The following is a 25463-nucleotide window of genomic DNA, read 5'->3' on the forward strand; positions in this document are numbered from 1 at the left end:
AAGGCCCAGATTCAATCATACGTGTGTAATTTACAAGAACAATAGGGGAGATAGCCAAGGGTCCCACACTGAATCACATGGCTATAGGACGAAGTAGACTGTCCCCCAGGGTCATTATCCTCAGGTACAATGCTGCAAGGAAGCTTATTCAAAACCCATAGTCTCTTCTCAGCCTCCACAAGATAAAAGCCAGTGTCAGGCGCAAAATTAAGCCAGCAGGAAAACCTCACATTAAAAAAAACAAGTAAAGTTCATTCCAGGGCTGACTTTAGGGTTTGCAATAATGCAACAGTTGGTCATATAAGGAATGGAGAGGAGGATTCCAGCACGTTCCCTGCTCAGCAGAGGCGACGAGCATGCAGGAGGAAGCTTTCTTTGGTGATAGCTTCCTGGACACAATTCCCCATGACTATGAGCCAGCAGGACAATCAAGTCAGGTGGTGGAGTTGGAATGAAGGGAGGGTTTGGAAGGCGGGTGGCTGGCTGTGTTGATACTGCCAGAGTGAGGATCCTCGATCAGACAAGACAAGGCAATACAGTCTTGACAGTTCTCCTATCTTCCCCTTTCCTCTGGATAGTTAAACCTTGCAACATGAGAAAGCTAAAACTTCACTGCAAATGGAGAGGGAAAAAAAATACTCTCAAGAGATCAAAAGTGGTGTCTAATAACCACTGCTACTTTCCAAAAGCTGAGCAGTAAGATGAGCTATGTTTAGCATCTACTCTCTCCCCAGAGCAACCCTGAACCAGTGTGAACTGGTTGAGCTGAAATGTGCTCTGCTGCAGCTGGGCTCCTGGGGTGCACAGCAGAGCCAGCATCCCATAACCAGTAACGGACACGTTCCCATTACACAAAGAAGCAAGGAAACCTGAGTGGCTGCTGCTGACAGAGAGGAAACAGCCATGTTCTAGGCACCTAGGAGAGCCATCTCCACCTGCACTGGATCCTAGCCAGGACAGCCACAAGCAGAGATAATGGAAAGTTATCAGAGTAACATGCAGTTTAGCTAGTTCTGAATGGGGCCCCTCCACAGTAACCCTGTATCGTTTCTATAGCCTGGCAGAAGATTGGTTTTACGTTCTTCTGAAAGGTCCCACTCCACTTCCATGGGAGTTTTCTACCTTTCTTAGGTGCTTGCAGGACCACAGTATCTGACTGCCCCCCTCCCCCAGTCTTTAATGCATTTATCCTCATGATGCCCTTGTGCAGTAGGGAAGTACTAATCTCCCCATTTTATACAGAGGGAACTGAGGCACAGAAAGGCTAGGTGACATGCCCAAGGTCATGCAGGGAGTTTGTGTCAGAGCCAGGAATTGACTCAGTCTCTTGAATCCCAGGCTAACACGCTAACCACTGGGCCATTCTTCCTCATCCTCTGGCCACTGACTGACAGGCCCAGGTACAAGCCCAGGGTGGTATGTTATAACTGGTACTCTCCTAACAGACCACTGCCAGGGGACAGCTGACTTCATCAATGACCTTCCAGTGAGGTTAATTCTTTCATCTCCTGCTCAGGTATCATTGAGGAAGGGGAGCCGTGGCATACGGGGGGGAGAAGGGGGAATCAAACATTCTCCCTTCTGAACAACTCTGATACAAAGAACAGCTTGTTAGGTTTTCTGTACTCCCTTTCACATGTCAGGGATTTGTGCTTAGAACGAGAGCGCTCTCTTTCTCCCCACCCCCTCTTTTCTGCTACACCCTTGCTTCTACACGTAGATCCCTCTGATTTCAGCTATTGCCAGAGGAATTACTCATTATTAGAAATCAGCAGAAAGCTGTACGCTTGCCATTGTCACTTCACTGCAGGGTCCAGTAGGCTGGGAAGCAGCCAGACCCTGCCATAGGAACACAAATGGACTGGGGTCACCAAGCAAGTTCAGCCACACGAGTGTCTGATGGACTTTAGAGGGAGTTTGGAGTGCCCAGGTCCTCGTGGATATGAGGCTGGATCAAGCCCTGATCCATGGCACAGAGGTGCAATGAAAACAGATCAGTAGGTCAATACTCCCGTCTATATTTTTAAAAAGACTTAAGGAGCTACAAGGCTGTATGTAATTAAAGGGAGCAGCTGGGGGGAGGTTGGAGAAGGGGGAAAAAGTTGCTGAAGAACACAGTATAAAAATTTAACCTTGCACAAACAGAAAGGGCAATTTTTTGTGATGTGATGTGTGACAAAATTCTCGCCACGCTCCGATTCCCCCGACGTCTCCTCACACCAACACGCAGCCCTCGAACGTGCTGCTCTTCAACTTTCCCATAAGGAAAAGAAGGACAACAAGCTCTGCCTTAAGAGCCGTAAGAACCATCGCAAAGGTATGGCCACGTGTTAATTGCAGGGATGCTGCAGAGTGAAGTAGACGGAACCACCCCGAGGGGTTCTGGTGAGCTCACGACCATAGCGAGAATCCAGCACGGTGTTGTTTTAGCTATGCCGCCCATCACTTTCCCAGGTGCACACGTCTAGGCTATCGGGCTATTAAGAGACTGGCCACTCCAGAACACCACGTAGGTTCCGGCCCTTATGCTCACCTGAGCAGCACACACAGCTCCTTGTCAAAGCCTGAATCATCAGAGGCTTTCTCCAGCATCTTGGGAAAATTACCTCCACCTTTCCTGCAAAAGCCTTCAAAACACATACCCACGCCCTGCGCAGACAGACTGTGCAAAGCATACACCCATTCCCTGCGCAGAGCAACTGACCCTGCTTCCGGGGAGTCCTCGAAGTTCTAGTTAAGCACAGAATTGGAGGCAGCTTTTGTGGGCCTTTCCCTTCCACCAGTGATTGAGACCAAAGCTATTGGCATGAAGGACCTCGCTACGGTGCTTGGTGATTCCCCACCAGCAGCCTCGGCCCAGTTTGACGTGAGAGCTGGTTGCCACGGCAACGATTCCCCTAACGAGGATTGGGAGTTCAGGTAGGGGGAAAAACGAGACTCCCTCTGTTCCCTGTTGAAGAGCTGGAGGCCCTGTTTACATGCACGTGGCCTCAGTCAAGGAGGATTTACTTAGCCGCAATTGTGTTTGTGACAAGAGCCTTGACAACACAATCAGCAAGATGGTCTCTAAGTAGTTTGAAGGATGTGGTTTGCCATGAAGCTTTTCTCACCTCCCCTTCCCCTGCATGGAGAGGAGAGGTCATGGTAGCCACTCAGGGCCCAGAAGGAGCATCAGTGCGGCTTATCATCAAAGCCTCACTGTCTGGGAGAATTTGTTAGGTGAAGAATTGACAGAGGTGGACACAACAGCTTCAGGCCTTAGTTAGATGGATTACTGCGGGAGTGGATCAATTTCCCCACTCAAACTGCCCAGAGAGTCGGGTCAGCTCCAGGCCCTTCAAAGACTGTGTATGTGTGTGTGCGCACACACAAGGACCAGGGACCAGAGGGTGGGGTGGAGAAATGATTGGTGGGCAGAGGAAGAGAAGGGAGGTTGTCGTGCATCTAAACTCCATGGAATTAATTCAGCCCCTCCAGGCAGCCGGGGCTATCAATTCACCCGGCAGAGTCCATGCCTGCTATTGGCTTGCATCACAAGAGAAAGAGGATGGATTCAGCAGCCAAAGCCAGCAGGGCGTTGCCCTACCGCTGCGCACAAGGGGGAAGAGACTGAAGAGTTTCCGTGGTTTAGTTTAAGTCGTGTTTCAGTAGCTTTCCTCCTGGCATGGCTGAATTTCCCCTCGAGCAGGTGCGGCAGGAAACGCAGAGCTGCTTATTTGGGAAAGCAGCCTGGGGCATCTCTGTGAAGGTCAGCTTGGAGACAGGGTTGGGAAGAGGGGATGCCGGGAGGTTGTGGAAGCTGGTGGAGCTCTCTTGCCAGGGAGGTGGGTACTTCCCAGCCTTCCCAGGGCCCTGGCACTGCAGCTCTACCCCTGCCTTTGAGAGGAGCTTTGGGTCCCAGCTCAAGTGGTGCTGGAAACCAACAAGGGACCTCCCCGAGCTCCGCTGCAGGTTCTGGAGCACCTGAGCATGAGTTTGGGAAGTGATGACCCCACTGCGTGCCCACGCACAGGCAACAATTCAGCTGGGAGATCACCCATCATCTTAGGGACCAGCGAGCCCACCGCCGGCCTTCCAAACTCAGCCCAGCACTAGGAGGTTACAGCAGGGGGGGCTAGAGAACGCTGATTATGTAAGAACACAGGACGAAGATCCCAATTTGGGACAATTTGCTGGGACACCTGGTTCCTCTGTTCTCCTCCCATCTCCAGCTGCAGTGAGACCCCACGCTCGATCAGCGTGGCACCAAAGTAAGAGCGGGACTTGCCAGGAAGAGAGCAGGCAATCGGAAAGGGGCTTCCGGAAGTCCACTTGCCTTCTCCCAGTTGGGGCTCCAGGAAGACGGAAGCCCTGTGTAGGCACCAGAGCATGTCATCTCTGAGAGCCGCTCACGAGAAACTCCCGGCTGTGGCATTGGCAGGCTTGAATGTTAAAGCTTTATCAGGCTTTAATGCCACCGTGCGCTCCGCGCCACAGGACCGACCCCTTCGTGCGGATACAAGGATGGAATCCAGCATTGGGTCTTGGGTGGCCCTTGACCACAGCATTCAAACAGAGCCTGGCCTTGAAGGCAGGCCTGGGTCAGCAAATCCCACCTGAAGCCACAGTTACCATCCATCACAAGGGAAGCCAGCCGGCACCCCGGGGTCAGCGCACAGGCCGGAGTGGGGAACACAGATGAAGAGGAATAGAGAAGCCTTCCCTGTGTTACCAGCTACACAGTCTTGGGGCAGCCAATAACGGGACCTTCCATGCTTGGCTAGAGATAGCCACGATGTAGGTCAGGGCAGCATCACCCAGATCCGATCAACACTGGGGCTGACAGAGTGAATCTCGAACTGGAATTCAGCTCTTTGGGGTATTTGTCTCCTCTCTCCTAGCCCCCCCAGCGCTAATCTTGCTATCAGGCTTTCACGTGAACTGCCTTTCATCACTTTACAGTCGTGAATTGCCAGTCATGATCACTTAAAGCTCCGGGACGAAAACCATGGTCAGCAACTATGCTCCTCGGGCACGATGGACCTCTCGACAATACGGGCTTGTCTTCGCAGACAGCGCAGCAGCTGCACCGCTGTAGTGCTTTAGGGAAGACGCTCCTACACCAACAGGGGAGCTTCTCCCATCCACCTCCCCAAAGAGTCGATAGCTGTATCGATGGAGAAGCTCTCCCACAGACATAGTGCTAACAGGGGGTTAGGTCGGTGTAACTACGTTGCCCAGGGCTGTGGGTTCTTCACCCCCCCCCAAGCGATGTAGTTATACCGACACAGGTCTGTCGTGTAGACCTGGCCTACGTGTAAAGCTCACCTGTGCGGGAGACAGGTCTCTCCCCGAGGTCGCTCAGAGGCTGTGCAATGGACCTGCCTTCTGTTACACAATCACAGAGCAACAGGTGTATTGAAAACCCAGAACCCCTCGAACACGAGACGCTCCGCAGCACATGCTTCTTTTAGACGAGGATGAGAGACCAAACAACATGGGACAGACGGGGGGGGGGGGGCCCACCGCTCAATGCTCTGCTCAAAGGCGCTCATACAACGGTGGTGATGAGTGCAGTCTAGAATAGCAAAAGGGGCCAGCAAGCCTCTCCCCCTTCCTAAATTCACCAGTCAGAAACAAAATTAAATGGGCCTGCTTAGAAAGACCCCTGTAAAATGGGGATAATGGTACTGACCTCCTTTGTCAAGTCTTTTGAGATCTAAGACTAAAAAGAGCAAGTTGTTATTATACACTATTATTGCAGAGACTTTCCAGACTAGGATTATTTATTTGTATTCGGGCAGTGACTATAGGCCCCAGCTGAGATCAGGGCCCCGTTGCGCTAGGTGTGGAGTGTACGTACGTGTAACTAACACACACACACACACACACACACACACACACACACACACACTCTCTCTCTCCCTACCCCAAACAGTTTAGCCAGAAAGGCAGGCTTATTATCCCCCATTTTACAGATGGGGAACTGAGACCCAGAGAGATTAATTGACTTGCCCAAGGTCACCCAGGGATTCTACGGCAGAGGTGGGAGTTGACTCCCAATCTCCAGCCAGAGCCTTCGCCACAAACCCAGCCTTCCTCTGGAAGGATATTTTCACCCACATTTTCTTTTGCAAGACATGACCAAACTCACTCCTCCCCCGCTGCAGGTGCCACATGCACTGTGTAAATAACCAGCACCGAAAAAGGTAGGAGGAGGACTAAGAGCCTTGCATGATTTCTCAGCCGAAGTCAGTTATCCCTCCGATTACATCTTTAACAATAGGTCCCTGGGCTGAGCAAGCCATGGAGGCTCATTAATTGCAGGTGTGAATTAAGGCATTTAAATTAAGCAGCCAAAAAAGCAGCGACCACAGCTCGGCGTGGGACAGGCAAGACCAAAACCACTGTCTCCTTAAGTCTGAAGCAAGGTTTACACTCAGCCCCAGGAAAGCCTCTCATATAGAAAGCCAAAGCATCCGTGCAGATGGCTGAGCTCCCGCCCCCCCTCCACACCTCCTCAACACTTTAGACGTTTAACAGATTCTGCTAAGCCAGGCAGATAACCCCTTCCAGGTTCCTGGGCTCCCAAACTGTTTGCACTGTCAAGTTCCTGGGCAAATTTCCATGCGACAAATTGATAGCAGAGAAAGCCAGAAGAAGGGGAGAGACAGACTTATTGCCATCTCCGCTGAAACCCCAAGCAATTGACGTATAAATGTGATGACATTGGTTTGGTTTGGTTTTTAAAGTGAATTTAGCACTGGTGAATGGTGCTGGAGTCGTGTCCCCACAGACTGGGGAACAGCGATTAAAAATATAAATTAAAAAAAAAAGAAAAACCACAGAGCGAACAGCCCGCAGGTGGCAGCGATGCGGGCTTCCTCCAAGCACCCTGCTAACCTAACTCTGCCTGGAGCTGGAGGGGCCCCTGGATAGGGAAGTGAGAACTCTTTCAGCAGCACTCCGCACAGGCCCAGCAAGGGGCAGGGAAAGAAGTCAGCTGCTGATTCTTTTAAAGGGGGTGGGCGGTGAAGGTTTGCAATACAACATTGGCGCTAAACAGATTCTAAGTAACACGCAGCGCCTTCCTTCCCCGCCAACCTCTGCCCGCGGTGCCGTACGCACGTAGCTAGATGGGGGCAGGCTACGGCGCAGAACAAACAGGCTGGATTTCCACCCCAGGGCGCTGAGGCACAGGTAAAAGGGAACGGTTAACAGTCAGGAAGAGCAGAGGGGCCTCGGTGATGGTCTCTTATGATCGGCTACAAGGATCCGGTCTGGAAGTGGAAGCCCTGGAGGAGAAGCAGGAGCACGCCTGCATAGGCCTGAAGCCAGAGCACAGCACCAAGGGCAGGGGAGACCCAGCCAGAGTCAAACCGGCAGGATTTACAGCGCTTTAGGATTTAATTGGCTAACTGATTCTCAACGCGGAGGAGAAAAGCTGCCTGCAAAGCAAACCCGCTGCCCCCGCCCCCAAGCCCAGCCAGCCACCCCTCTGCAAACCCTGAATTTACGGGGCTGCCAGGCCAGAGAAAAATTAAATATTGGAAAAACCACTATCAAATGGCTCTTCTTCCCTTTGTGCATCACGGCCGGTTTTATGGGTCCATAAACAGGTGCTTTGCCGGGCCCCGTGCAGCGGTGGGGGGGGAGGCATCGCTCCGGCCGCTCTCATTGAGCCAGAGGGAGATTGAATGGCCCGGCCCGCAGCCCCCTTCTCTTTCAGCAGCTTCCAAAGACATTAGCAGCACTGTCGCTCGAGCTCTGGTGAGTGACGGGAAGGGAATCAATCCCCCACGGGCTGGAGACACCCCCGCCCCAGGACAACGCGCTGGTCAGAGGCACATTCGAGCTCCCGAGAGAGCTCAGGGGGGACGGTTGCCCCGCCCAGCAAGGGGGTGCGGGAGCCGGTGACGTAGCCTGAGGTTTTCAGAACAGGCTGGGGGCTCCCCAAGAGCTGCAGCTCAGCACACGTGCTTGATCCAGGAGGCCACTGAGCTCGGCTCTCTTCAGCCAGGGAAAGGAGCAGAGACCGTCCACAGGGTGCAGCCTGGCCTCAAAGGATCGCCACAGGAAGGAAAAAGCTTCTCGGGGGAAGGAGCAAATAGTGACCATGGGCCCTTACACGGCACTCCCCATCCTGAGTGGCTTTCAAACCTCTCCGTGAGACAGGGCAGTGGTAACGTCCTCGGCGAGATATTGGGGAAACTGAGGCACAGAGGTCAAGAGACTAGATGGGAACTCCCAGACCTGTGCTAAGCGAAGCGGAGAAGGCTATTTACCTTTTCCCCAAGCCTGGGCAGTAGAAGTGGGGTGGGGGCAGGGCAGAGCTATCCCTTGCCACAGGTAGGGGGAAAAAGGTGGGGGAACTGTGAGATCTGATGTCACAGGTGCCAGGAAGGATTCTTGGCTTCCCAGGAGAGCACGAGGTATCGGGAGGAAGGGGGGAGTTGAACGTTGGCTTCATGCACCACTCTGACATCGCAGGTGCTTCTGTTCTGGAGCATGGGGAAGGGACGCCAAGGCAAGAGGAGAGAAGGGGGAAAACGTCCCCTGACGTTACTCGTCCCGGAGTTGGGTGCTGCAGGTCTGATTAGCACTTGGCTAACAGAGCAATAGATGGAATGAGACTCATCAGCCTATCAAGGAGGATCTAGTCCAGGGTATTTAATTAGCAGCCACCTGCAGACGACGGCGTGGTTTGTGTACAGCGCTGAGCGCAGTAGGCATTTCAAAAAACCCTGCAGCAGATATTGGGCCAGACCATGAAGCATCTTAGGCCCAAAGTGCCATGGTCCCACACGCAGGAGCCGAGCAGAGCCACAGAGTCACATTCCACCCCTTCCCTCTCCGGAGAGCTGGGCTCGAACTTGTTGCAAGTCACAAGGGAAATAAGCTGGGTGGGCTCAGACATCGTTCCTGGCAAATGCCTGCCCATGTCAAAAAGCCGGAGAGCTCACCGAGCCGGGCACAGTTTGGCTATGGCCTGGGCTCAAAAGGATGTGCCAGAGAGCAGGGTGGAGCTGTGGTGACGCCGCTGGGAGGAGACCTGGGAATGAAGTGGCTGAGCTGCATCGGCCGGGCTGTGAGAGGGAGGCTGGAACGACGCCTGTCTGCATTTGGGGATGTTCCAGTCAGTGTTAATCCCTCATTCCCACGACTACCAGCGTTCCCACCGAAGGATACGTGCTCCATGGCGCTCATGCACAGCAGAGCTCACTGAGTACGCGGTCCGGGGGGAGGGAGGGGCTCTCTTTGAACTTCCCACAACAGAGACAGGTCTCTCCCCCACACGCATGACGGGAATAGCTTTGTCTCTCTGCTGATGTTGTCTCTAATGCGCCTGTCAGCTGCCGGCTATGCCATCCGCGCTCCACATAGATCTTACTAGCAATTACCCAAGTGGAGACAGCTTTCAAAAACTCTGCAGAGCAGCCCCTGGGGGGAGGAGGAGACAGGAAAGGAGGGTGGGGGGAGATCTCCGGGTTGGCTTAACCCATCAGCCAAATGCCTCATCCTATATATTCAACCTGATGGACCAGGAATGCCCACCACACATCTTCACTGCATTAAAAAGGGCACTATTCCCTGTACGCCCTTTGCTCCGTTACAACAGCTCCACCGCACACCCCACTTAGCAACTCGAGAGATGGATGCTAAAAACAACAAGCACCCAGCCATATGCATTGCAAACAGAACCTGTAACCCCCCCCCACATATTTCACTCTAGGGGCTAATGCAAAATCCAGCTCACTCTCTCACACACACCCTTCTGTGCAATGGTTGTCAAAAAAATCCCGCCAGCACATGGCGGCTTCCAGAGGATGTGGCTGAGGCAGACACACAGCCATCCTTTCGCTCCCCTATTCAGACAAGCTATTCCACCCTCCCCATGCTTCTGAAAAAGGGAGTGAATATATCCGCAACTGGTGGAAGTGGACACAGCTCATTTGGTTTCGGTGGAACCACAGATTTCAGCCAGCTGGGCGCTACGGCCCTGCTGAGCAACAGCAAAGATCTCACGGGGTTCCCACCTGCCCAAATGCAGGAATGATGGCGGGCTTCTGCACGTGGGAGCGGCTGGAGAGATAACAGGATTAGTCGTCCCAGTTTGGGGGAAGGGAGCATCCGCTCCATAAATCAGTCTGTGGCTGAGGAGTTTTCTAGCGTAGAGACTCGTTTATATAAAACAGAACTGAAAGCCCAGTGTTATTCTCTAATCCTACCCCTCCAACACTGGGCATGTGTGGTTGTATGTGTGGATGTCAGATAGCCATGGGGGTTAAAAGCCTGCAGTCAGTTTCATTCTCCATCCATTCTTTGAAGAAAGGATGAAACCCAAACCCCAACCCTTGGTTCAAAATTTCAAGACATCTTCCGAGAATCCAGGGTTTCAGCTCAGCCCACCTTGCTTCATGTTTTTTAATCAATGATCACAACCACAAAGTCTTTAAAAAGAAACATTAGCTTTGGTTATGCAAAGAGAAGGTGGAAAAAATTCACACATCCCACTGCACCAGACAGATGTGACATGACAGAAATTGTTCCATATGAGCATCTTCTTTAGAAGATTAGGGACAAAAACTGAATTTTCATGCAATAGGTAATTTCCCTTATCGAAAGAGACGCACAGACGTGGAACAGAGCAGGATGTGATGCAATGGCAGATCGCTAGAGAGGTGGCACTGGGAGAAGGGCTTAGCTTGCCAGGACTTTGGTTTGCTGTGTCTATAATATAGTCTCACGTCTAGCTTCGTACACTGTTTGGAAATCAAGGTATTAAATATGAAAAATAAAAACCAACCAACGAATCAACCCACCCCAAAGAGCGTTAGGGCTTCCGGATAAAACCACAGACGCACACATCCCCAGCTGGTGTAAATGAGCGTACAGGCACAGGAGTCAATAGAGCTATTCAGGTTGGCAAGAGCTGAGCATCTGGCCCAGAATGTAAAGCGGTAATAACCACACCGAGGGGCACTTTTGTGTTGAGCAGAGTTGGAGAAAAAGCAATTGACATAGCTTGCCGTTTTCTCTGCTCTCTGTCAATACTGCACATGTTCACGGCACAGATACGCCTCCCCCCAGGAGTGTCGGCCTTACACTTCGTCACACCACAATCTGCGGCTGGCAGAGAACAATGAGCATGACATCACTAGTTCAGTGTCACAACTTCATCATAGCGAGGGCAGCTGGGAAGGGCAAAGCTCTAGTGTAAACAAGGAGGATCCCCCCACACACACACCCCCCCCCCCCCAGTGTCTTTTAATATCTAGCAAGTTGGGAGACAACGGGTCATGGGAAGGGTCAAGTGGGTTAAGGCTATTAATGGAAGGGTCCCCCACAATTAAAGGTTATAGGTAGGACAAATACAACCACATGTACAGGTGTCTGTTTCACTCTAGTCTGCTACGGCTCCCATGCCCACAGCATGAGAGCACCTTCGTCTGACCGAGCCCAGCCAACCCTTTAACTGGATTAGGAGAGCCAGGCACGGCTCAGGCAACTCCACAAACGAGAGCTCTGGCCCCCATCCCGCAAAGACTTGCGCACATGCTGTACTTGAACCCGTGCATAATCCCGTGGAAGTCAACGGAGGACGTCTGTGCTGAAAAGTTAAGCACGTGCACAAGTCTCTGCAGGATTGGGACCTATGATATGTATGCAGGTTCTCTGACGCAGTCATGTCCTGCCGGCGGTGGAGTCAGTCTTGTAAAGAAATCTGCACCCCCTCTTTCCACGCTGCACTCCAAAGCTTCACACGGGCAAGGGGGGAGTTCCAGATTTTTATCATATGCATTTGAAATGTTTTAGGCTCTTTAGGCACCCAAGCGAGACTTGTGCATTTCCACCTCCTGACGGGGGACTCTGTGGAATGTGTCAGCTGGATGGGTTGGTTATTAATATTTCAGAGCCCTGAGATGGGAGATACACCTACGTTCCTTTTTATTTTTGAATTTCATGTCTTCTTTGGTCCAATTATAGATTAATGACATTTTATCTGGCATCTGTTTCTCCCCCATCTTCCTCTCCACCCCCACCCGGAGAGAGAGAAACTAACATGCTATTAATCGGCTACATTTTTAGATGGGGTTATCTGTGCATTCAATCTGTGAAACATGGATAAGGTGATTGAACAGAATGGAGGGAGAACACGAGGCATTTTTCCCATTGGGGGAAATAGCATAGGGCCCCGGAAGGGGAATTCCACTGAGGCAGGGATGAAGATGGCAACATGAGACCATGAGGCTGGGAGGGTTAAAATAAAAGGATAATGGGGAGTCCAGGAGCAGAAAGCCTTCTGACTCCATCGAGGATGCAAATAACCCCAGGGAAGGGGAGAGGGTTAGATTAGACATTTCTAAGCACCTTACTGGCTTGCTGTCAAGACAGACATGACCATGGCAGTAAAAGGCACCTGATGTCCAGCTGCAAACCAGTTTCCATTTTGCTTCTGATGGCAGGAAGATACTCAAAGTGCTGTGCCCGCTACGGTCAGAGCCTGATAGATTTTGTGCAATGTTAGTACAGCAGTACAGCAAAGAGCTCAAAGACTGGAAAAGCCATGGTGACTCAACTTCCCCTGTCACCCCAAGACCTGGAGCCTTTCCCAAATTGGTCTGTATATCCTAGGTTGTGACTTTACAAACCAAGATAAAGAACAGCTCAAACCTTTGCCCTAGGCTTGGCTGCTCCTATGGTTCCTCCTTTCTGGATTGCTCAGCCCACACCCTATATCCCCTCTCACTCCAAAAGCACCTCCCGCTTCTTATATCCTGAAGAGGCAATGAGCCATCTGGCTCAGTGAGTCTGCAGAACCCACTTAACTCTTTCCCAGTTTCAGGGAAACACTTCCAGCCTGTTAGGCATGTCTACGGGGGTCCATTGACAGAGTAGCCTGGGAGATGGGGAAAGTTTGTATAATTGCTGCCCATACAGTGGTTAAGCAGAGGCCTTCAGTCTCTGGGCCTTTTGCCAACAAAGACTTGAGAAAAAAGGATTTTAAAAAAAGTTGTTAAACCAATAGCTCTGATTATTTTGCCACTCGGGCAAGGACTTGGGTTGTTCCTTTCCAGAGCCCTCAGAACTTGTGAGCTTAATGACGCTGAGTCTTTCTGCACTGAGGAGACCAATGGGACCACGAGGGAGACGATTGCTCCCCCGCTTCTCCCCACACACTGATACCTCACCACCTTGAAAAAGGGCTTTCCCTTGCCATCCTGCCGGGAACTCTCAGCACCACGTGTCCAGGGCATCTCCTCCCCCACCGCCTCTCGCTTGTCTGCAAACCAGCCATTCAGCACTTTGATTGTCTTTCCCACCCCCTCACCAATGCCCAGTGCAAAAAGCACTGCCAACGCCCAGCACACCTTGGGGACAACTGCAGCGTGGCCACAGAATTAGTCACCGCTACTTTTCCCCCTGTAAGATGACTAAGATCCATCTCTGGCTAAATGGCTTAACGGGGAACTTTGCAAGGAGACCTATTAGAGGTTTAAAAGATCTGCCTGCTGCAGTTCTAGACAGGTTTGTGCCACCCCTTCCCAGGAAGCGGTGTCAAAGAAAAGGAGCCACATGGTGTTGTCTCCCTCCAGGAGTGAGAGCAAACAAAGCCACTCTGCTCCCTCCTAGGCAGGCAGAGAAATGGGGGAAGAGGGGGGGCAGCCCAGCTGGCTCAGGCTGCAAAAGAGAAGGGAGGAAGCATGCACGTGTGAACCAGTGATTTAGCTCAGGGGAGAAAGAGAAATGAGTCAGGCTGAGAAATAGATCACTGGGTCAGGGAGGCGCTTCTCCACGAGGCAGCTGGAGGAAGCAGAAGAGGCTCAAGTGATTCGCTTTCAAGTGCATCCCAAGTGCAGAAAAATTAAGCGTTAGGAAGTGATCCTCTACTTACCATCCTGCGGCATTGGCAGCGGCTGGGGGAAATAGTTACCGGGCTTGTCTGCAAAGAAACAAACACAGCAGGGAGATCAGAGACTCCTCCAGCACTGACACAACTCTCTCCCCCCTCCACTGCCCCCAGGTGACAGAGCACACCAGTCCTAATCAGGAATAGAACGCAGGAGTGCTGGCTTTGCCGTTGCAATTGCTTGACCCTTTGTCATGCCAGGCTGGGCAGATCCCACACATTTTAATGAGGCTCATTTGGGTTCAGACCTAATGATTCTGAGCGTTTCCTACAGAACCGGACCTCTATGGCTGGCAGTACCAGGGGACACTTACTACCTAGGAGCATGCATTGCAGGCTGGGGCTGGTCCGTCTAACCTGGTTCTCACAAAGCCTTCCCAGTCATCTCCCGCAGTTCGGCTAGGTTATTTCTGGCTGCCTTGGGCAATTATGTGCCATTTCATCAAGACCACCCCGCCCAGCTGTGATGCAAATCAAACTATTTGTTACTTATCACCCAAGAGCCTCCCAAGATGCCAATTCATCAAGGCATTCCAGTTGATCAGCTGCACTATTTTGAGAGCAACAGCCTCACATGCAAGGAGGAGGCAGGGCAGGGGGAATAGAACAAATGGGTAGCCTGGGGCATAGATGAAAGATGCAGACCAGGCTTCTACAGAACCGAGTCTTGGGGAGAGAAGCTTAGGAAGTTACAAACCTTCCTCTGAAAATAAATCAGAACCTGATGGACGGAGGGAGCTTCTCCAAATTGTGATTCGTTAGCTCCCTTCGTCACTGCCTGTCACGTTTCCCCACAGAAAACATCTTCGCTTCCAGCTCCTGAATTATAGTGGAGCAACCTAGTTCCCTACATCTTTATGAAGTGACTTGCCCAAGGTCGAAAAGCAAGACTATGGCAGAGGCAAAAATTGAATGCAGGTCTCCCATACGGCAGTCCAACGCCCTAATCACCAGACCATCCTTCCAGGCCAGCTACAGCACTAGAAACACTGTTTGGACCCTGCTCTGTACAACACTGCTTTTTAGCTGCTGTGTGCAGTGCCCTAACTGCACTCAGGTGGGAGGATGCAGCATTTCCAGATGCGGGGGATTTGATTTCCCAGCCAGCAGCCCTCCCCACCTCCTACACGCTGTCTCGCAGCAGGAGTTTGATACCCAGGGAAGTTTCCTGGCCGAGCATACAGCTGAGAAACGCTTGCTCTGAAAGCTTTGGAGGAAAGCCGCAGCCTGATGGATATCTCCTCCCCATGCTGTGTAACCAAGCCTGGTGCAGGAGGGACTGGCAGGGGTGTTAGACACCTGTGCAGGGAGACGCTCTGAGTGGACTTGGCAGAAGGGGCTAGTGGAACACACAGGCCACTCTGCCAGACTCTGGTGTCAGTCACCCCCTCAGCCTCTAGCTCCCGGGAGCCAGTGGGACCAGCTCCCAGGGGAAGCCTATGCTTCCTTGCGCTCACCCCAATGCCTCGGGGAGAGCCAGGGAAGAGATGCAGAGGGGAGAGAGGGCAGGGCTCCGAGGGCCACCGGCCATCAGACAGAGGGACGCGCACCCCACCCCAACGACACACACAAAACAGTAGAGTGAGGGTAATGGCAAGCAGAGGATTAGGCATCTTGCCCAAAGCCAGTCAGTGGCAGAGGCAGTCGTGCGGTATGAAGCTCGTGGGAGCTCCTGGCTCCCAGCCCTGTGCTCAGACTGCACCTCCCTTCACACAGAGCCCTGGCAGAACCACGGTCGCTGCCTTTCTCCTCCCGTCTGACAGCTGCCCGGACAGTTTCTCCTGTGACAGGACTGTACAGATGCAGGCAGGAGGAAACACAGCCCCCACCCAGGAAGGGGAGTCTGCAGTGCCACGCTCCAGTTCTCTCCTCCAACACCTGGCAGGGGCTCAGGCAGCAGCTCTTGCGAGACCAAGCGAGCGAGGGGCTGAAAAGGAGCAGGGATCCCAGCTCTCAGCCACACTCACCTCTGCTCGGCAGAGAACGGGCCTTGGGGGGGATCAGAGAGAGGCAGGACAGACAGGAAAAGGAGGGGCTCAGAGACACCAACTGACTGGCATTAGGAAGAGATGGCAAGACCCAGGAGAGGAGGGGGAATCCCAGCCTGTGGCACATGGTGGCTATTGGGATCAAGGCTCAGACTGGGAGGCAACAATTAGGAGTCAGAATCAGGCTGTCCTGATTTAAAACCCCCTCCCCCACACTCCCAGCCGCCCCTCCCCATCCCACCACGGCAACCTGGATGGCCAGGACACCTACAGTTATTGAGGAAGAGCAGCACGGCAAATCCCAGGGTGGAGGTGGCCAGGAGGATGAGGCAGATGTTGCAGGGAATCATGAAATAGCGCACCACCAGGGAGACCTTGTGCTGGTAGATCCGGTCCCGCTCCAAGGAGCTGGGCGCCAGGGGGTACTGGCAGGCCGTCATGCCGCTGCTGGCACGGGCCCAGCCGGCCGCTGGCACATCCAAGGCAGAGGACCCAGCAGGGGTGCAGGATACCCCCCCTTCCTCTTCCGGAGCTGCAGGGAGCTACGTTTTCCCAGGGATTCCCATCCTCCGGCTGGTGCGTATGTATGGAGCGGGCTCAGCTCACTTTCAGGAGGAAAAGCTTACAGGCACACACCCCATCTCTACAGCCTGCACGGTGCCGCAGGGGTTAGGATCCAGGGCCCGACCCGGAGCACGAGGGGCCAGTCAGGAGAAACTCAGGAAAGACTCAGGTTCACAAATTCCCTTCGAGCCAGGTATTGCAGGTGAGGACTGCAGGATCCACATCAACAAACAAAGCAAACAGCTGCCCGGGAGGCAGAGGATCAAACGCCCAGAGGCCTCCAAACTTCTGAGCCGCAACCCGCCAGGGGCTAGCGCAGGAGGAGAAGAAATTCCAATGGGCAGTGCTGTCTCACTGGTTCGCCCGCCCAGCAGCGGGAGCTCTGGTTCCAGAAACAGGGTCCTGCCCCCAGAAGGGGGAGAACTTATCATGGACACACAAGCAGGACACCCCCACTCCACGGCCTCCGTAAAGAAGAAAGGTCCCTATTTCGGGGGAGGCGTGGCTGCTCCAGATGGACGCGGCTGCCTGGCTGGCGCCCAAGTTCAAATGCCGGATGCCTCTTGCTGCTGGGATGCTGAGCTTCTGTGGTCCATGTGTCTGACTGTAAATCCTAGAGGGGGACACCGGTGCCAGTCTCTGCCCCTCCCTCTCAGCTGAGATCTGATCGCCAAGCACAGGGAGCGTAACTAGCAGTTTGCCCACGTTCCAGCCCAGGGCAGCTCTCTTGCCACACTTCCCTCTTCAAAGTGATGGCAAAGTCCATCCCCGCTCGGCTGCTGCATCCTAGAGAGCAACTGGCTCGTGGCTCTCCTCCTCCGCGGCCAGCTCCTTCGCACCCCTCTGCCCCTCCTCTGAGCCGGGACTTCGGGAGGGGGCCCACACTTCGCTTCTCCTCCTTCCCACGCCACCGGCTCTCAGAGCCCGCCTGCAGAGAGCACAGCCACCTGGCACAACCGCCGCCACCACGCCGACTGGGACGGGCCAGCTCCCTTCCTCATGCCACTCGGACATGCCACTCCGGCCAGGAGAGATCCCGATTCCTCGCTGAGCCAGGCATCAAGGGACACACACACACACACAAACGCAAATAATAACCAAGCCACCGGCGCTAGCAGCAGCTTGGCTGGGTGGGTGGGAAGGAGCGGGGCTTAGAGACCTAATTCCAGAGCCCGGGGCTTCATCTCACACGACTGAAGGTTTGGGCAGCTCAAAACAAAAAGCAACTGTGTTACCTCGTGCTCCATGCACCCAACTTGCTTTATCCGCTGCCAGCACCTCGATGGGCTCGGTAGGTGGGGAGGGCTAGGCGACCCGGTGTGGGGGGGGGTGGAGCAGAAGAAGGCCAGGAGCGTGTTATTGCTCAGTGCCTGTCTCTATCCAGAGCTTTGCACTGACTCCACGCACCCCCATTCTGATTCCTCGGGGTGAGCTCGCTGGGGCAGTGGGGCGTCCCTGGGAGAGCTCCGGCGAACGCCCAGCGTCCCTTCACAACATCGGCAAGCCGCCACCGAAGAGGAGAGCGGCGCAGGCAAACGAGAAGGCGGGCGGGGAAGGAAAGCATCCACGGCGACTTGGCCCCAGCAGCCAGCCAGCACGGAGAGAGAGAGAGAGACTCAAACAAAGGCGAGGAGGCTTTGGGGAATTCTCTGCCCCGGCTCCTCCGGGGAGTTCTTCACAGGCGAGAGCACAAAGGCGAACGGGGAGGGGGCACTTTGGACGTCCGCGCGGCTGCTCGCCCCACGCCACGGCTCCAGAGCCAGACACCTGTGCACAGCTCCACGCTCCTCGGAGACGGCGGGGGCTGAGCCCGGCTCGACCGGGAGTGGCTGGGATATGCTGCTTAGTTCGGTCTCTCCGCCAAGAGCATGAAAAGCAGGGGGAAAAAGCCCTCCCCCCTCCCCGGCTTTCCATTCGTGCTCTAAAGATGTTGAGAGGGGCGGAGACTGCACTGTCAAAACTCATTATGCCTCCCCCTGGGCAGCGCGCTCCTGCCCCCTTCGGCCCCCCAGCTGGAGGGGTGTGAGGAATGGGAAGCCTCCCCCCCCCCGCTCCCTCCCTCTTGGCCTGAGACCCCGGAGGAGGGAAGCATTCGAGACACAAGCGGCCCCTTTGGAGATTTCTGCCAGAGAGAGGGTTAAGGACAATACTACCCGGCCTGGTCCGAACTCCCAGCCAGATAGAGCTGAGGAATTCAGAGCCCGACGACAGCAAACGAGGGACTCGGCCACTGATGCCAGCGGGCTTGGGATCAGGCCCACGAAGCACAGCACGGGCCAAGTGGGTAAGATGCTCCCCCAGCAGTGGGTGCCCAGGTTCCCAGGTTGGAGAGGAGAGCCAAAGCCAGCTCCTGGGATCCTGGCAGGGAATTTCCGCCTGGCACGGTGGATTTGGAGGGGTGGCGAGGAGAGGAGAGAGGGACGCTATGGCGGACAGATATTCAGAATGGCTAGCGGGCGTCCTGACAAGTGAGCATCTGTGCCTCCGGGGACCCGCCGTGCGCCTCCGGGTCACCACCACCCCTTGGCATGATGCTGATGGAGAGGTGGCATGGTGCAAGCATTATCCTGCCACCCGAGACACAGGAAAGCTGCCCGGGGATGAGCTGGGCTTTGGGCCAAAGGGGGAGTCGTCACCATCGTCACTGAAGAGCCGGGGATGGGAGCAGACGGGAAAGAAGAGAGTTTCCCCCCCCGCTCCCAGAGCAAGATGGTCCCAGCATTGGCCAAATCCCACTCAAGGGGCATGTTTCATAAAACCAAATGGGGTGGGGGTGAGCCAATGCCCGCTGAAGTCAATGCACCGACTCCCACTGACTTACTGCACCCGTCAAGTCCAGTGCCAGCCCCTGGCGCAGGGCAGGCAGCAGCAGCACATGATGCACACGCTCTCCAAGTAGGCTCTTGCTGCCACCGACACCACGTACTGAGACGTGACCTGCCACTGTGTTCATTCCAGCCCACAAAGCTTCTCTTCGGGCTGAAACAGATCCTCGTGGCTCAGGGGTAGAGTTACCCCGGGCGGGGGGGGGGGGGGGGGGGGGGGAGAGGCTCCCCTTGGCTCTGATCCTTTGCAATGCAGCTGGGGAAGCAGGAGTCAGCCTTGAACACACAGACCCCCCCCAGGGTCGGGTGGCGGTGCCCGGTCCCCGTGCCACGGCTCTGCTAACGCGCTGCGGACGCGGGAGATGCTCTGCGCTCCAGGCTCCAAGCAGGGAGGAAGAGATACAGCGATGCCCCCTGCCACTCTGGCAATTGCTGTCTGCCAATCGCAGATCCCATGCGGATTGCGCTGGGGTGGTGCGAAGGGGAAGGTAGTGTTTATTGCAGATACAACGCAGGGGGGCCCCTGGAGGAAGTGCTGGCTGTTGTCAGACATGGAGGCCTCTAGCAAAGAAAGCTTCTGAAATACATGCCGGCTTCTCCAGCTTGATGTGCTTTTACACCAGGCAGCTGTCACAGCCAGGGAAACCAGGCACAGCTTCTCCTCCGCAGCTGCCAGCAATGACAGCCCAGGCCACGGCCTGCTCCGTGCCCATCGAGGAAGCTGGGCTGCCCCGGCTGAGCCTTCCACGTCTGGGCTGGGAGGACCCCACGCCAGATCTCCACTCAGGAAACCATCCTGAAGGCAGGGCTAGTTTTAGGGGAGCAGCCTCGGCAGAGACGGGGAAGGAGGGGGAGCTAGAGCCCCTGCACCTCCTCCGCGGAGATGCCTGGCTGGTCGGTCACCGGAACTTCAGCCTCCCACCGGCCTGCGCATCCTCCTCCCCCTCCAGCCTGCCTCTCCAGTGGAAAGGCCCTGGGCCCTTCGCGGTTTAGCAGGGGTGAGGGCCACACCCGTCATGGACAAGCTGGTGCAGATTCCAACCCTCCCCCCCCTTCAGTGCCGAGGTGCCGCCAGAGGAAACCAAGCGGCTCCTGGCTCCGACCCAGCAGGAGCCACGGTCTCTGTGGGCTGGAGATCAGGCAGGGGGAGGCGATTTAAGATTTGTCCCTGAATCCCCGAGAGGCAGCTAGGGCCCTGAGCAGCTCAGGGAAATGGACCAAACAGCCTCCTTCTGCCTTAAACCCATAGGCCAACCCTAGCCAGCTCCGCAGCCTCTGCTGGGGACAGGAAGCTGAGATCTCCCCACGTCTCCCTTCATCCTGGGTGGCCAGGCTCCAGCCAAGCCCCCCGATGCTGTGACACGGAAGAGCCAAGCTGCTCACTGGCCGGCCATGCTGGACCACGGAAAGGGCATATCCCCAGCAAGAGGATGTCCCTCTGCCGGGCCCCCTAACACAGGGATTGATCCTGCTGTCTCAGCACACGCCGGGCACCAGGCCCAGCGGCACATCCCCTCAGCAGCCAGCACGGGCATGTCATGGCTCCCAGGAACCAGCACAGCTCCCAGCCGGCAGCCCCTTGGGACAAGGCATGAGAAAGTGATGGAGAGGGGAAATAAAGGGCCGGAGAGCGGGCGGAGAACTGGTCTGATGGCGGCAGGTGTTAGGGGGGCACCTGTGCCCAGGCAACTGAGCCGAGACCCCCTCACACACAGACATTGCACAGAGCATAATGGGCGCCTTTGCCCCTTGCTGTGCCATGCACATCTCTCCACTGCTCTCACGTACAGAGGCCTTCGCTGGCCTGAGAGAAGGGCTAGAGGAGGAAGACACAAGTCCAGCCCCCTGCCTCTCCCATCCTCCCGGTCCGGTTTAGAAGGCTTTTCTAGCGCTTTAATTCTCTGTCCGGCTCCCCTTGACTCTCGGCACCCTGCCGTGGGGGTTCTTGGGGACCCTGACTGAAACCCAGGCACTTCCCAAAGCAGGAGAATAAGGGGGGCAGTTAAATACACAGGGCACCTGGCTCCACCCCCTGGCACGGCTACAGGCTCACCACATAAACTTCAGGCAAGCCCAACCTCTGCAAAGCAGGGAGACAACGGATGATCCACTCTTCCCAGGCCGGTTGCCCAGCTGAGCGCATGTAACATCTAAAGCCCTTGGAAAGCTCAGGGGGAAGGTGCACAGGAGTGCAGTGTGTCATTCTGGACGCAAGCAGCAACCACTGCCCCCCAGCACCCCTGCTAGGCTAGCTCCCATGTTATCTGCACACCTGGGATGTCAGTCAGAACCACACTCCCCCAGTGACTCCAATACACTGGGCTAAGTCCAAATACAAACTGTTCAAGCACCAAGCAAGGCCATTTGCACATACGCACATCAGGCGGCACTTTCCTCCCTTTCTTCCAGGATTTGCAAGAGCTCTGTCCCCTCACAGCCGCTGGTTTGGGGGTCACTTTTGGGGGCAGAACTGCACCATGCCTGAGCCACCTCAGCTCCCTGGAAGCACAGGTTCAAATCCCAGCACCGAGAGTGCAGCCCTTCATCCTGCCACGGGGGATGAATGAATGCAGTTGACCCCAGGTGGGTTTTGCAGCGGAGACCTTACAAACCCAGCACCAGCCTGCCCTGCAGGGTCATTACACATCCCAGCGCACTTTGTGAACATAATGGGGTTTCCCCTCTGCGTGCGGGCCAAAGTCTCACCCTCCGATCCCAACTGTTCTGTGCTGGTCACCCAACCCCTCTGCTGCTGGCCTCCACCCAGAAGTGGCTGCATTTCTGTGCAGTTGCACGGACATAGCCGTTCACAAATGATGAGATCCCTTTGTATGAGCTATGAGCACCCAAGGAAAAGCACTCTCCCTGCCCTGCGCCCTCTGCTGGCCTTCCCTAGAACACGCACCTGGAGTTTTCCATTTTGCCGAGCGTGGTGGGGACCGAGCGGAAAAGGGGAACAGAAATTAAAGAGGCAGGAAAGCTCATGAACAGGTGTTCTAGCGCCGTAATATTCTGAGCTGTTAGCGTGGGGTCTTGCGGCAGAAAAGCAGTCGGGGAGATCCTGCCAGGCGGTCTAGACGCTGCGCGGCCTTTCCAGTCTCTGAACAGCGGTTTGCAGCTAAGGGACAGGGAGGGGAGATCAGCGCCCCTCAGCCCTCCATCAAGAGCTGGCTTCATCCAGCCTGAGCGAGGGAGAACGCGGGAAACTTCTTCGATATCCCATGGGAAGGTCCATTTCAACCCCCTCTAGAACAGCTAGAGGAAGGATCCCAGACAGCCACAGCTAGGACAGCGTGCAAGGGACCCGGGCATCCCCTAGGAGAGGAGCCTCGCTAGGATTATGGGGACTCTGGGCCCCCTCCCATCCCTTCACTGTGACCTCCTGACAGCAGCCCCACTGGCACCTAGTGGCTGCCAGGGAAAGGGCCCACGGGAGGCTGGGATGTGGACGGCACCACCTGTGTGGATAGGCTGGGGGCTGTTTAGCCGGGAGGAGGCAAGAGATCAAGAGGGCACAGGAGGAACCCCCCGGGAGACAATGCAGCAGCCACTCCTTCTTGGCCCCCTCCAGCAAGGAAAGGGCCCTGACAGATGCCAACACTCCCATGTCAGGGGAGGGTCAGCCACCAGCTGGGCCCATTGTGCACTTGCAGAGGGGAGCACAGATGGAAGAGGCTTCGCGCGGGGCGGGAGGTTTCCGCCTGAGAACACGCTGAGAAGGGACCCGCACGAAAGGCCCCGAGAGGACAACGCAAGGGGGAGCAGGACAGCCCCCCTTCCCATTTGCCTCCACTGCATCGTTCCAGGCTAATCTTACACCGCGCCCGTCGCCGCGGGCTCCAGCCGCCTGCCTCTCGCGCCCTCTCCCTCCTCATCATCCCCAACCCCCACAGCCTCCGTCACCGCGGTCTCCAGCCGCCTGCCTCACCTGGTCTCCTTCAGCTTTTCTCCTCCCCACCCCAAAGCGTTTTCCACCTGTGCCCCATGCCAAGTCACCCCCCCACCCCACCCCCAATCCAGGTTCCAACACAGAGCAAGGGCCTTCGAAACAGCTGGGAGAATCCCCTGGCCAGGCGGCGCCCACCCGCGGCTGCACCAGCGGAAACTCACGCCCGGCGGAAGGAGGGTGACGGCAGGTCCAAAGTAATGCCCTCAGGCACAGCTGCCCCTGGTTCACTGAGAGCAAAATATGAGCTTGGGAGTCCTGCCTCCCTTCCCCTCCTCCCCCAGCTTTCTAACCCTGAGTGTTTAATGCATGAAGGCCGCTGTGTGGTCACCGACCATTTTAAGGCCCAGCGTGGCTAATGGGTTTATTTCTAAGCACTCCCCACAAGGATTTAACAGCTGCTGCCACTGGGCCAGAAAGGGGTGGGGCTGGATCAACCCACGTTTCCGTTTGCTGGAGGCTCTAGCTCTCCTGCTTGTGTGATGGCCCCACCGCCTGCCCGAGATGGGCCACGACCAGCCACCGAACACTGCAGGGGGCCGGGCAGCGATCTCCTCGAGAAGGGTTCTGTACAGGGTTCTGCCCTCTGCAACCTACGTGGTCCTGTGGGGTAGGGACCAGCCCTCTTTCCCCAGAAACAGCATGTGTGGGGAGCCCCCAGCATGCATGGGGCGGGGAAGAGGACAGGTTTTAATGCCACAGTTGGCTAGAGCAAAGCTCCCTTTCACAGCAGAGGGGGGTATAACTGGCCCTTCGATACTTCAGCACAGGCTCCTCTGCCCCAGCCTGACCCCAGTGGGCGAAGAGGGCTCAGATACACTGGCACTGGGCGCTGTCAAGTCCCGCACAGAGAGGACAGGACTTTCCCCCATCCTCTTCTAGACCAGCACCTCTGTGTTCACCTCCACGCTGCAACATCTCCCTCCTGTCAGCTAAGGCACAGGCGCCAGATTGCACCGGTCTCTGTGGGGCAGCTGCCCTGCCAGGAGCCCCTTCGGCCCGTAATTTCTTTGGGACGCTAAAGGGGAATAGCCAACACACACGCACCCTGTTCTCCTGGCCAGAATGACATCGGAGAGCAACCCCAGCCATGGCACTTTGGGGTGTGACTGTCAGCTGCCAGTCTTCCCCCGCGGACCCGCAGAGCCAAAGGCCCTGCAGAAAAGCAGCCCCGGCTCCCAAAGCGGCGTGGGGCCGGCTCCCTGCCTGGCTGCGCTCTCTGTAATCCAGCCTGGCAGGGGGTTGTGGGTATTTAACAGCACCCAGGGGCTGCAGCGCCATTTGCAACGTCCTCTGGGGAACCTGTCTAAAGGCTGAACAGCATGCCCACTACCAGCACCCTGCGTGTGGTTTTACAGGCTAATTACCAGCGTTAGGAAGTGAAGAGGGGGAGGGCGAGGAGAGGGGGGATTTTAATTATTTCATTTAACACTTGGCAGGAGCCAGCTTGCTTCCCGCTGAGCAGCGCCTGGAAATAAAGAGCTTTTAGAACCTAGCAATGGGGGGGAAGAGAGTGAGAGCGCGCCAGGGAGAGGGGCGGGGGTCCAAGGCCCCGAAAAGCCAAGCTGGCTTGGGTGCCGGGAGCAGAAGGAGCGTGCTAATGCCGGCCTCTCTCAGTACGAGGCTGCTCCTGAGACCAGGGGGTTTTCTGCTTAATGACTCGGTACCCAAATGAGCACACTGAAGCAGCAGGATGGGTGCGGGGGGTGGTTTCCCAAGGAACACAAGGAGATGCCGGCTTGCTTGCTGCTTTGCAAGTGGACCCGGGGCAGCAGAGAGGTGGTGGGGCCTTCCCTCGGCCAGCCCGCGGCCCTGCTCAGAGAAATGGGCGGGCGAGGGGGCGGCTCACAGGGAGGGGAGATACAGGTTTCCCAGCTGCTGCAGGGAGATGAGGGATGAGACAGGCCACGGATCTTGACTGTCCTTCCACTCAGCTCCAGCGTTCTCCCAGGGCCGTAAGCACCTATGAAGGATGCTCCAGCTGGGCCCATCGGTGCCCGCCTGTCACCCAAGGGAGACGCCTGCCAATTGGAGCGGGGTGGAAGAAGAGCCACAGACAGAACCTACCCCCCAGCTAGGAAAAGACCCAGGGATTTACGCTGCCAACTCCCGGGGCCAGAGGCATGATAGGAGTCACCTCTAGAGTCTGCCAGCGCCAGGGAGTGTAGATTACAGCACCGCCCCTTCAGGTCACCCCGGGAAAGCAGTGGAGTGAAGGGGCCTGGCCCAATCCGCCCACGGTCCCACTG

The 25463-nt window shown here is 55.7% G+C and overlaps 1 protein-coding gene across 2 annotated transcripts in view; it reads right to left on the reverse strand.

The window, feature by feature from the left end:
- AGRN (agrin) overlaps window positions 1–25463 on the reverse strand; it is a 212800-nt gene that overhangs the window by 89861 nt on the left and 97476 nt on the right. For both annotated transcript variants that reach the window (XM_067567281.1, XM_067567280.1), the window contains exon 4: window positions 13877–13924. In XM_067567281.1, the coding sequence (XP_067423382.1) occupies window positions 13877–13924 (48 nt within the window). The remainder of the gene's footprint in view (window positions 1–13876; window positions 13925–25463) is intronic.

This window comes from Emydura macquarii, unplaced genomic scaffold (assembly GCF_026122565.2).
Source record: "Emydura macquarii macquarii isolate MOO-44397 ecotype Brisbane River unplaced genomic scaffold, CSIRO-AGI_Emac_v2 contig_2768, whole genome shotgun sequence".
Taxonomy (NCBI): domain Eukaryota; kingdom Metazoa; phylum Chordata; order Testudines; family Chelidae; genus Emydura; species Emydura macquarii.